General features: G+C 44.7%; 1 protein-coding gene across 1 annotated transcript in view; it reads right to left on the bottom strand.

Moving 5' to 3' along the window:
* rnd2 (Rho family GTPase 2) overlaps nucleotides 1-12,670 on the bottom strand; it is a 28,780-nt gene extending 16,110 nt beyond the window's left edge. Inside the window, exons 1-2 of the mRNA XM_053443395.1 lie at nucleotides 12,351-12,670; nucleotides 11,827-11,914 (exon numbers count right to left, since the gene is read on the bottom strand). Coding sequence (XP_053299370.1) covers nucleotides 11,827-11,914; nucleotides 12,351-12,452 — 190 coding nt within the window. The 5' untranslated portion in view covers nucleotides 12,453-12,670. The remainder of the gene's footprint in view (nucleotides 1-11,826; nucleotides 11,915-12,350) is intronic.
* Between the last annotated feature and the right edge of the window lie 356 nt (nucleotides 12,671-13,026).

The following is a 13,026-nucleotide window of genomic DNA, read 5'->3' as shown; positions in this document are numbered from 1 at the left end:
AGCCTTTGCTGATTTTACTTGCATCTCAATTCGCTGATTTCATTTGAACTAGTGCAGTGCCAGTTCCAAACCAGTCTCTTTGGAATGTTCTGTTTGTTTGTCTGTGGTTATTGCAGTTTTCTTTCTGAAACTGTAGAAGTGACCTGTGGCAAGTAAAGACCTGCTGCAGGACTCAGTCCACAGAACCCTGAAGCTGCACCACCGCTGCTTCACAAAGAGCTGTTTATGCAAAGTTTATTGATATTCAATTCATCGTGCGTCCAAATAATTCAAAATTTGACCTTGCACCTCCTTCACCCTTAACAAATAATTTATTAGAGTCGATTAGATGAATTGTTCTCGAAAAATGTGTTCCAAATACAGACAGAAAGCTATTTCATGAATTATATATTCAAATTACTTGTTTGTTTTAATTTCCGGCTTATAGTGCAATATGGATTTAGAAATCGCTAAGATAGCTATGTTTTCCAATAGAGTTGCTCCATTAATTTAAAATGCTGAAGAAAAACTTTTATCCTCTTTTAATATCTGGCTAAAACTATTTCCCCCTGGTTCAGTGGCCTCTGGCAATTTGAGCATGAGCCTCTTCACTAAATGATGAGGATAATTTGCCCGGACAAGTAAAAATACTCGTTTGCCTTTAAAATGAAGAGTGGAAGAGAATATCAGTGTAAAAAACTGCACCCAGGTCAAATATTTTAAAGCACATAGACAGAAAAAGTCCGATATCTAACTATGGGTTTTTAGCATCTATCCTTTATTCATTATTCAGAACGAAGTAAGAACTGTCTCGGTGTTATAAAGTCCATGTGCCCTTGAAGTAACTCCATTTAGGATCAATAACTTCCTGTTCCGTCAAAGGATTGTTTTCGTCGTGCCGTAGATCACGTTACTTCAGGTCAGTGCAGACAGAGGTTGCATAATTAAGGCATGCTCCCTCCGTCTCTGAATACAATGGACAAAAGCACCGCGTTAAATCCCTCGCAGGACCGTGTTATATCGGCGAGTGTATATGCAGATGAGTGTTTTGCATGTGAGGGCCGTGCAGTGTGACACACATTTGGTGATTGTGTGTCAGCCTCCCCAAGGAGCGCGGCGGGTCAGGTCCCAAGGGTGCCACCGACAAACACACTCACCGAGTTCCTCACAACACAAAGCCTCGGAGGGTGGGGGTCGGAAAAAGCACAGATGTAGGCTTCTCCTTCTGTCTACTCCCTCTGTCCCCTTTCCCACTTCTCAACCCAGTGAACACTTGCAGCTCTTATAACATGTACTAAGGGCAGCACCCCCCTCGCCCATGCCTAACACACTTCAACCCCTCGCTCCCCCCAAATCTCTTAGCCTATTGGTCGAGGCAGCTGCTGTGCTCTCCAGCCTCATTGTGTTAAGGCTCCCACCGCAGCAGCAACCCTCATCAGCCCCAATTATGCCTCTGGTCAGCTGGTAAACAATAGGAAGGGTTACAGGGTCATAACTGTTGGAATTCCCATACACGAACCCATTCAGTCACACACATGCCCACACACGTAAACGCTCTCACACGGATCTATCACATCAACATTTTTCTTTTGTACCTATTGTATTCAGCTCTCTACCAATGCATGTTAAATATTCAGGTTTTCACGACCCAGGTCGAAGTATGTCACATGGCAATGGGAAAACAATGTAATAATGTGTAAGGGGTAACTCGTAGTGCTGAACCATAGACTATAAATAAAGATGGTTGACACGCCTCCACTTCCTCCCGCTACCTAGGAATTAGTCCAAAACTTTGCAGATATGAAAAACGCCATCTTTACAATTAGATTGCATATTGCATAGATTGCATATATATGTGTATTTATGTGTGTACATTTTAAAGGAGCAATATGTAAATGTTTTTGTTTAAAACATTCATAAATGTGCTAAGATTATAAACAGGTTTGACCACATGTCAAACATGTGCTAACCAGCTATCGGCCCCCTTTGTAACTGTGAGAAGGAGATAGTGAGTGACAGTTTGCCCTCAGTCCAACATGGGAGGATGAAGGAGTGTTGTTCTCCCTCGACCACATTCATCCACTCTTTCCTCAGGCTCAGTTCTGCTGCTCTGTTCCTCGGCCTCAACTCTAGCCATCAAAAAATCTGCCCTCTCTCTGTGACTGGGAAGACTGGGTGATAAAAGGGCATCAGCCGTCTAACTATAGCCAAAGAAAACAACCCACCAGTAACACAATCAGATTGTAAGATTATTGTAGATTATTGAACATTGCTCCCTAATCCATGTGGGTTAGTCAACATGTTGACAGCTGCCCTTTGCTGAGGTTGCAAGCTGACGTTATTCCAACGTGAGGGTGATGGTTGACACTTGTTTTCAGAAAGCTCTCATTTGCACTATGATGCACAGAGACGGTCACTAAAAACTTTATGAATGGACCCAGTAGACGATGGCCCACTGTGATTTGGCTCAGGGGGAGGGGGCATGGACGTAAGATTGCAATTTATTTTTCCTAACAATGGGGAGAACACCTCCACTTTCTGGAAATATGCTGCCTCCAATTTATTTATATTATGAATTCCACAGTTGGCCAATTCTACATGTCTTTATGGTTAGACAAAAACAAAAACTAGAGGGTATGTACGCAGCTTCTTTAAATGCTGGTGAATCGCATCAAAGCAATCGACTCCTTTCGTATTATCCATAGAAGAGTCTGCCTCGTCACAAACGTGCTGGTAACCAACTGGTCGGAAACGTTGCTGCCTTGCCAGTGGTGAAAATGACACATGGACATTGTTCTCAAGATGGAAAAAAACGATAGGTGACCAGTGGAATAGAAGGTTAAGTTTTTTTCACTAATTAACTTCAAACTTCAAAACACAAAATAGTTTGTACACTGTGTCCTGGAAACAAGATAAGTGAAAATATGGCATGAATGTAGACGTACTGTTATGAAGACAAATGCTAACTTGATTTAAACCTGAATTGATGATGTATTGTTTTGACCTTCTCTGATTTACCTTGTTTTTTAAACCATTCAGCGTTTCCTCTCCTGTGTGTTCTGTTGTGAAATATCTTTTCAAGAAAAAAATCTGTTGAAAAAGGTCAACACTGAGAGAAAATAGAAAGATGGTGTCATTTCTATAAAATGAAAATTGAAATATCACATAATGGTAACAATCTCAGTATTGTGCGTGCCTACTATAAATTTCTGCCAAAGAGTATTTCTGTTGTCTTTTCTGGTTGCAAACAAAACGGTTCAAATCAACATTTTATCCTTTGAATTCATCTGTCAGTCAATTTAAAAGCTAAATTCTCCTGTGTTGGCAGAGCGGCAAGACGAGGCCTTTAATCTGACTCATTCTGAGCTCATCAAAAGCCTTAAGTCCTCTTTTCTTTACAAAGTACCAGAAGACTGCTTTTAATTCTGTCCAGTGAACGTTCAGCCCCTAATATTCCAATGGTACATTAACTAAAGTAGAAGCCATATACGGCCTATCTGCAGTGTGCAGTGCTGCTCAGCAGTGGGCATGCCATTTAAGCAGATTATACACTTTCGCCTGCTGCTCCGCGTTAAGCTGACAGTACATGGAGGCAGAGATGTGGTGAAGGAGTGTGTGGTGGCTTCCAGCTCATAGCTCTATCCATGGTTTCATTGCCAGCCTCTCCTGATAGAGATAAGAGATCACAAACTCTGTGGAGCTGTATCCTCCGAGGCCTCCCAGAAGTGCTGGTTTTATGGGCGGGTGGACATTTGGGCTGTTCAGGACATTTAGTATCCATGTAAAACGAGGCAGAACAGGGGCTGCGTGTCTGTGTGCTCCAGGCGGGCTGCACTGTGTGTGGGAATAGGTGTCTTTACAAGTGTGTTTGTGTGTGTGTGTCACCGTGTCACTAAGGAGAGCAGATATTCCGTGGTAATTACAGCCTGTGTGTTCTTGTCAGCGCGACTGGCTGGCATTCATGCAGCACTCCTGCCCACCCCCTGCTCAGCGCTGCCCCTGAATGCTGGTGACCTCAGCGCAGCGCTCCAGCAGCCACCTTGGCTAATGGCTTAGCAGAGACGGGAAAGATCGAGCGGAGGATAAAAAGATAGCACAGACACAACTGGCCACCCACCCCCAGAGAAGTTATGTTATGCACTCCTGTTTCCTTTGTTTTTTCTTTTTCTCTTATAGCCACTGCAGCGTGTGTGCAGCCATTTCCTCTTCAGCTCGTTGACCCTTTGTGTAATAGTGTGAGAGCAGGAGTCACAGAGGGCTGAGCTCCAGGGATGGAGCACAGCTGCTTGGCCGCTCAAGAACCAAGACATCCAGCCCAGCAGCGAGGCTCTCACAACCCCATCTCAGAGAGTCAGGGGGCAAGCAAGTGCAGCACCGTGCATGAGAACACCAGTATTCAAGGAGTTTAGAGCATAGAGAACATTTACAATGTAGGAAAGCAGAGAAACGGAAATACCTAACATATCAGGGATGTGTTTGTAAATGTCGAAATAATTATAGAATATTTATTAAATAAGGTAGAGATGCATATATGCTTTGTTTAGCTGTAAAATACATTTCAAATATTGTTTTAATGGGAAACCTGGACATTTCACACTTTTAAAAGCAAATGGTCATTCCATGTTCATTCGAATTTATGTATTATTCAGACTTGAAGTATATTTATTTGCATTAAATAGGGAGTAAATAATAGTATAAATGGAATTATAATATTCAGTTTCACAAAGTTACCCTCACTCATCCAGATCGAGATCAGTTAAGTCTCTTAACTCCTAAATGTGTATAATTTACGGCACAGTGACACACAAACACCGCTGATCCCCTTCAACACACACGGCATTCGTTTCTAAAACATCTTTGTGGGTCTAACGAATGACTGTAATCTGTGGGATTATCAGACTCAGGCTGCCTACAGGGCAGAAGCTACGGGCTCATCTCAAACCCAACGCCAAGGGCTGAGAGTCAGGGAGGGGGCCGGATGATATTCTCTGTGGTCCTGCTGCCAAATAACAGAGATGGAAGACTTGGCCCAAAGGCACAAGTTTATCTCCTACCCTCGCAAAAATCCAACATGGCAATCACAAGTCAAAGAGCATTACAACAAGCTTAACTCGGTCCTCAACTGTTCCAGTGCTCACACTTCAGCCATCGACATTGAAAAGGGGAAACATCCATTCATTTTTTTTATAAAAATACTAGCACAATCCACTCCTTACGTGTGTTTTCATGCTTCTAGAAGATGTATAGTCTTCAGTCAAGTGGTTCGGTGGCGCCGCACAGCAGTGCTCTGAGCCACATGCCACTGTCGGCATGGCAACATGCTGGGTGTCTTCTGTAACATTACCAGTAACATGAACTTCCTCGTAGATCAAACATTATATCATCTGAGCTGAGGAGAGCAAACACTACTGAGAGACACTTCTGCATCTCTCTCTTCTGTTGCTTAATGTTTATTCAGTGTCAACTTCCTACATATGGTCCAAAAGTCCAAACTATTCAAAAACAAGTGTTTTCACACAGCAAACAAACCAAACCATGGTCCTTGTTGATCCAGCCCTAGACCACCTCTTTTATTTGAACAGAATTTTGTTCCATTGTTCTTTTTATTTAGGTTCAGACTAGACAGAGGGGCTGGACCAAACAAGGTATGTGTGAAAGCGCACTGAGAAAGTGTAATTGGCAGTTTTTCACCATTTTCTTATATTTTCTTCATAAATGAATAACTACGACAAACAAAATCCTCAAATGAATCAATAAAGAAGCTCTGAATAAGCCTCATTGAGAACCATTACTTTATTACGTGTAAAGATGAACTGGTTCATATAAGCAGGGACTTTCCAAATTTTTTCAGTGTATGTGTTTATTTTATCCTTTGGACAGAAAACGTTATTTTAAGTTCCAGCTTTTCCCAAACTTTCCTCTTCTGCTTACTCATTACCCCAAACTGTCATGCAGCCCCCCCCCCAGTGAAGCGGGGGCGCCTTACAGCCCGCTACGCATAATCAAAACCGGTTTCGTTTAGTCAGTTATTGCCCTGGGCAGGTAAGGGAAAGGAGAGAAAGCAGCGCTCAGGGCGCTTGGCTCTGTGCAGACTTGTGAACAGCAGGTGCAAGGATGTCGTCATCTTCCTTTCAGGAGGCCGACAAAAATAAATAAAAGTTGTATTGACAGTGTGTAACTGCCTTTTCCAGCAGGTTGAAACCACCTGAACAGCATCTAGTTCTTGAATTGCTCAGAGGAGAGAGGAGGAAAAGGAAAATGTAGCTTTTTTAATAATTTAGCACAGTCTAACATTACAGCAGGGATTCAGAGAGGCCAAAAAGCAAAACAGGCAGAGCAGAGAGTCGACAATACTATCTCCTGTGGTCAACATGCTCGCTACTCAGATCCAATCAGGTCTGATAGCACTGAGCAGTGAGCTGTAGGTTTGAGGGCGGAGGGGGGGGGGACTGTTGATTTTATTTCTGCCCTGTGTAGTGGTTGTAGTTCACTCATCCTCTATTAAAAATTAATCAAGCGGAACGTGTCGAGGAACGGGAAGCCCACTGAACTCAGCGTGTTTTTACAGGCCTCTGGATGCCCTACTGGTCCAGTGCGCTGAGAATGTGCAGTTTAAAGAACATAGAGTAACCAGGAATGTGTGTGAGAGGCGGGAGAGCGCCGGGTGCTGCGATTCAGAGTGCTGGCCCTGGCGTTACACACTCGCAGCATCTTGTTATCGAAAACTCATGTCAAAACAATCCCACCTTTGACTGTCATGACGAATGAGTCACAAGTGCACGCTAAAGACGTACGTGACAAATTCACTCGAGCAGTGATTATATTGAAGAGAGATGCTCTGTGATGCTGCTCCAAAAAATATTCTGCTTCCTATAAGTGATTGTGCAGCAAAAATAGTGCTTCAAGCCTTAGCCAGGTCACGAAAGCTTTTATATTTATTGTTTTCAACAGCCGGTGTCAGCCAGGTCTACTGCAGGAGAAATCCTCCACTGCTCTGCAAGCGATGCGTTTCATGTTCCCAGCAGCAGGAACAGCAAAAAAATAAATAGAGAAAACGGGCAGTAAGAATGTGAGGCAATATATGATCAGACGGCAAGACTCAAACTCCCCCCGCAGAACTTCTCAGGGTAAAAGTGATGAGCATGTGGTTTCAATGACAAGTGATTTCTGGGAAGTCGAGTGCAAGAGCACCGCAGCAGCGAGAGAGATTAGTGCAAAGATGTCAGTAAAAGACCAAGAGGAAAACAAGATTCCTGCGGATTGCCTCTCTGTAGCATGACTAAACAGAATGAAAGAGTTCCAGTTTTCGTCTGAGACACAGGTCAGGCATTAGTGAGGCAGCATGAAACAGACAGAGAAGTGAAAGTACTCCGGTGTGAACTTTGGGGAAACCCAGCTAGTCCTGACTTGGATTTGAAAGAAACTGCCAGCACAAATCTCTTAGAGGGTTATTAGTCTGAGGCCAAGGCAGAGGGAAGTGTTCCCAGGCACCCTGGCCATATTGGGAAGAGGGCAAGAGTGCATCAGTGCCTCAGGCTCAGTAAAACCCCAGACTGGCTGACTGGCAATGGGCCCCATGAGCATGGACAGTAATAACTAATGGCCCTTAGACAAGTTATCACCACCCACTGACACTGAGCAATAGTTTAGTGATAGCTGACGCTGACATTTGTTTCAAGGTTTCTTTACAAGTCAGTTGGGATGCATGCTATGTTTCAATTTGTGTACTTACATACTTAACACTTCTGTGAACTATAAGTTCACAATGACAATTATAGCAACTGACACTTACACCGATACTCAACTCAAAATAGTCTAAACCCCCCCCTTCAAAGATCCACCAATGGGTAATGCCATAGACTGTTTAGAAAGATGGACAGTGTGTCTCAACTTCTTCCCAAAGCTAACGGAACTAAAATAGCCCAGATACGAGTGCCGCCATCTTGTGCTTTTGAAGTAATTTGGCGCCATAAGTGTTGATGGTGGGGCGGAGCCGAGGTATCCAGGGTATCATGATCCCACCAATACACACGCTTGACCACTCATGAGTCAGTCTCTGTCAATCATCATGTTTAACCCTGTTTTCGTAAGAAATGTTCAAGAACCTAATGTAGCCTCAATGTGATAAGAACCTAAAAAAAGAAAAAAATGATTTAGCATGACTTTTAGTTTGGTCCATGCTCCATCTGCTAACATGGAGGAGGTAGGGACCCATATGACCCATATTATAGCCAGTCACCAGGGGGCGATCAAGATGATTCAGCTTCACTTTTGGGAAGTCATGTCACCCATCTTTATATACAATCTACAAACGGATGTTTCCTGTCTAAAAAACAGCAACAGAGACATACTGTATAACGTTTAAACAGACTTTGCCATCCATCACTATGATCATTTGTACAACATACAATAGATGCTGATGCATGCAGTGGTTTCTCTCATTTGAATTCCATTCAGTCACTTTCTAATTGGCTTAATTCTCCAGATGTTGTGGACTGAATGCAGGGCAGAATACAAAGCGCAGCCGAAAGTTCCCCTCTGTTTCCCAGAAGCCAGAAGCCGGTCCCTGTTTCTGTTTAATGCTTCTTAAAAAACTCATTCTTTCAGGGAAACGCAACACAAACACGCACGTGCACAAGGACACAGATTTGAATTCAGTAATGATCAAAAATAAATGAACACCTCACCCACCCTGCAAGGCGCACACCTCGTGGAAGAATCGGTATTAATGAGACCATACTAATCAATAGCAGATATCCATTCTGCAACAATGAATGCTTGGAGCTTTTTTAATGGCAATACACATCTAACCACGGCGGAGAAATGGATGTGAACCAGGCGAGACACAAGCTGTTTAAATAGCCTCGCCTCGGATAGCGATCAATAATGCTTTGTGAACGGAGCCCGACCGCAGCAGGCAGACTTCGCCAGCAATTAAAAAGGAGACGATTCTTTATGAGAGGAGGCTGAAAGCTTTGTTGTTACAAAAAGAACACAACAGCTGTATATCTGGGGTGGAACGGGTTGTGGCTTATAGGAAGAACAAGTGGAGGATTGACTGATGCAAATGTTGAGTCAAAGTGGATGGTAATTACGCCACCAGAAATTGACACAGTGAAAATCATTTGCACATTCTCTGAAAATAGCAGGTGCTGGACCAGACGTTCTATACCCAGGTCCTATGATGGCTTCAGCTGGTGGTGGATAGTTCTGTTGAGCGGCATGAGGAGTAAAGTTCTCTGGGCATCGCGTCTCATTTGGCAAGCAGCGACGATTCCGTTTCCCTGTTCCCTTCAAAAGGTCAGCGCTGTCAAGCTGGTCTGCCAGTGGCCTCACAGAGTGAATCCACAGGTCAAATTTAACCACGGCTCGACTCTGTGCCGAACCATGTCGCACATCTACTTCACATCTGCAGAGTAAAGCCACCGATCACAGCAAGTCTCCCTGAAAGGCATTGATTTCAGTCTATAGCAATACTACAATGTTTTCATTTGAAAACGCATTAAGTCTTCTATGGTCGCACCGGCCATCCACACTGCTCAATATTTTCAGAACCGCTAACATGGAGTCTTGAAACGCTACTTAAACCCTGTTTAGGTTTGAAAACTCCGGCTCTGCATTTTAGTCTGGACGGGCAGAAACAGAGAAGTTTGAAAACGATGAAGTAGACACTCACAACCGCTTGCTGATTGGGTCTCTTCGGTCTCGACATAACCTTTGCTGATTCGTCGGGCTTTTATCACCAAGATCCCTTTCCAGAAGATAACAACTGGCATTAGCCTCGGCTACAGTGTAGAAAGCAACATAGATAATCAATTATCACTGTTGCTGACCCTATTTGTGTTTAGAATTCTAACTATTATTCGAGCAATTCACATGTCCAGAGGGGATGCGCATGCCAAGTGCCATGGGAGTGGTCACAGGAGCCGGGTTTTCAGGTGTGTTGGTATGGACGGGGATTAAACCTTGTACAGAACCAAAACGGCCATGTGGACAGAGATCATTGCGGTTTGAAAACAAAGCAGTATGGATGTAGCTTCAGTCAGAAATGTCTCTCCTGTCACTGATGGTCTGAACGAGCCTTAAGAGCACAGCCAAGAAAAATAAAACAGGGGAGGTAAGCAATAAAAAGGAAAGTCGGGCTCCTAAAGAGCAACGATGGGAGACATGCTGTTTTCTTCAGATGAAGGCCTTTTTCATCTAAATGTGAGCCAATTATTTTTCTTGTTGAGAGGAAATATGAACATCTGTGTTGAGAATCTGTGAAAAATGCTTCACCTTACAAGGACCTGTGAACACACACACACACACACACACAGTAGCACACATGCTTACTAAACACAAACACACACTTGCCCTGTGGGTTGGGTGACGTCACGTTTGTTTGTGGGGTGGGCGTCTCCTGGCTGAAGATTAAAGGCTCACACTGCCAAAGGTGGTTTAGGCTTTTCAAAGATGGACAGAAGCAAAACATTCCCAGAGCATCATTAGGCTGCTACAGCCCAGAGATAAGGAACTCTTCAAGTCGCCGTGGCCCTGAGCCCCGGAGGACCCCGACCCCCTGACTGACAGGCTCGAGCTGATTTACCCTCCGAGTCAACATGAGGTCAGAGCAAAAACAACATTCTTTTGTCGGCCAACATAAAAAAATACTCCCACCATGTATTTTCCAGTAGATCGTTTTAGGTTTGGGAATGTTTGTGCATGAGAGGAGGACTTCTCCCACATTCAGCCCATTCAGGCTGGCACGAGCCTCTGGCCTGAGACGCCTGCGATGAGATGCAGAGTCTCAGAGCAGCTGAGAGCCAGTAAATCCATTCACGCTGACAGGACTTGGAAGAAAGTAGAGCAGGGGACTGGAGTCTCACTGGTGATACTTGCTGCCTGCTGGCCAAGAGTATACTTCCTCAGTAAGACGTGATTTTATACAATGACTTTCAATCACGCAAAAGGTCACTGACCAGACAGAGTATAGGATGATTCGTTTTCAGGGAAAGCCCCTGTCATGACATGGATTCTTCTCTATATGGATTAAAATCTTTTACACTGGCATCACTTCAGAATATAAGCTCAATTAAATCTGACGTTTTTTTACTGCCTTTAGAATTGTATTCAGGGTGGAAAAGCTCCTGAAACAACGAGTTACTAAAAACTCCCAGTTGAAACGAATATCTGAAAAACTTTGATGAAGTTGATGAATGGATTTCTTTCAGGGTTAGAGGGCAGCTGAGAAAACTCTATAGAGACTTTACCCTCTCCACATGAATAATTCTCTGATAAAAGACGAAGGAAACTTAATATCAGAGTTGAGGGAATCTTCCCCAGATAAGCAGACAGCACGTCTCATGTCAGAAAACCCAATACATTTGTCTTTCTTGGATCAAAATGCTTAAACAGTTAGGGCAGTTACTGTTCCCCCTCAGGCACATCCTGTCTGAATTATCCACGCCGTCGCCCATTTATCCCCCCCCCCCCCCCCTTCACAGTTGCCTGACCCTGCGGCCAGAGCATGGGAAGAAGAACTGAGCCACACACAGTGGACAGCACAGGGTGGAATGCAAACGCAGGAGACAGGAGGGAGACGTGGCTGGCACCGAAGTTTCTGGCAAAGACAACAGTCGTAAACAAGCGGATGCCACAAGCTGAGAGAGAAAAACACAAAAGACATTCACCTGAAGCTGCGGGAGTGTGTCAGAGGAAATAGTCAAAGAGAGGACTGCTGGACAAGTTGGAGACGGGAAGGCTGCAGTCCTCTAGGGACAAGGCACCGCAGGGCCGGGGAGGGGATGGGTTTGACGTGAGCCTTTTCTAAGAGATGCTACAGACAGAGAGGAGAAGTTGTCTTACCTGACGTGTCCCACATATTCAGCTCAATCCGCTGCTTGTCTATCTCGAAGCTGGCCGTGTAGTTTTCAAACACAGTGGGGACGTAGTTCTGAAAAGCAAGGCATTTATTTCAGTTATCCAGTTAAGAGGGTCAGGGTAATCCTGTGTTTGCACATCCACAGGCCTCTGAACTGGTGGGGCTATGACCCAGCTGTCACATAAAACACTGACACACTTCACAGACAACCTGCTTCTGCAAATTCATTCTTTTGGGGGATATTATAGAAATATAGAGTCTGTAGCACAGGTCTTAAAGTTTTATGTGCATGTACAGACACAGTAAAAGTTCATTTAGGCATTACAGGACTATTATTCAGATTTCCTCTCCTCCTGTTCTCCCTCTCTCTCATGTTTGCTGTCTGTGGTCAGGTGTATGTAACCTGCAGAACAAGTGGAGAAGTTGAGCTGCACAATAATACACGTTAATGACGGGGTTCACCAACTCTCTCCTTTCTCTAGGGAATCAAAAATCGGACTTGTCTCACCTCTGGGTAACAGTCCTTGGCAAAAACGTGCAGGAGAGCGGTCTTCCCACACTGCGTGTCCCCCACCACCACGATCTTACAGCGGCTGCCTAGACTGTCCATGGTTTGTCCGTCAGACGTGTGTTCTAGACGCGGGGATGGATTGCACCCAGCATCCGACTCGGACCAGACGAGACGCAGCGGAAACCGAGAATGGGGAGAGAACGACCGGATTCATGCGCCGTGCCGCTGGTGCGCTTTTCTCCAGCTCCTCCTGTCCGACGCGCAGCGCTGCGCTCTGCTCTGCTCCGCTTCTCCCTCACTGAGTCCGCGTGTGTGTGAGGCTTCGTGACCAGACACCCCGCAGCCAGCACGCGCACACGCACACGCGCAGGCACAGCCCTCCCTGGAAAACTCCGCTACTTTGATTATACTGACCACGCCCTCCTGGTACTCACTCCCGAGTCACATCAGCCAAGTTTGACATGAGGCTGCTCTCATGGGAAATAAAGAGTGTGGAGGACACTTTGTCCACAGGCAGCGCGTCCTCTTTGTTTGTCCCTCTCACATGACATCACTGTAACATCAGCGAAGAGGTTAAGAACTCTGCAGGACATAAAGTGTTAATGAAGACAATTCTAGCTCCTGTTCTAACCTCACAAGATATTTATTGTTTCTTGGCACATGAGCTGAGAAC

Source organism: Pleuronectes platessa, chromosome 16, assembly GCF_947347685.1.
Source record: "Pleuronectes platessa chromosome 16, fPlePla1.1, whole genome shotgun sequence".
In the NCBI taxonomy this organism is placed as follows: domain Eukaryota; kingdom Metazoa; phylum Chordata; class Actinopteri; order Pleuronectiformes; family Pleuronectidae; genus Pleuronectes; species Pleuronectes platessa.
The sequence above is the reverse complement of the archived record's forward strand: the minus strand, read 5'-3'. Positions and strand labels throughout refer to the sequence as shown.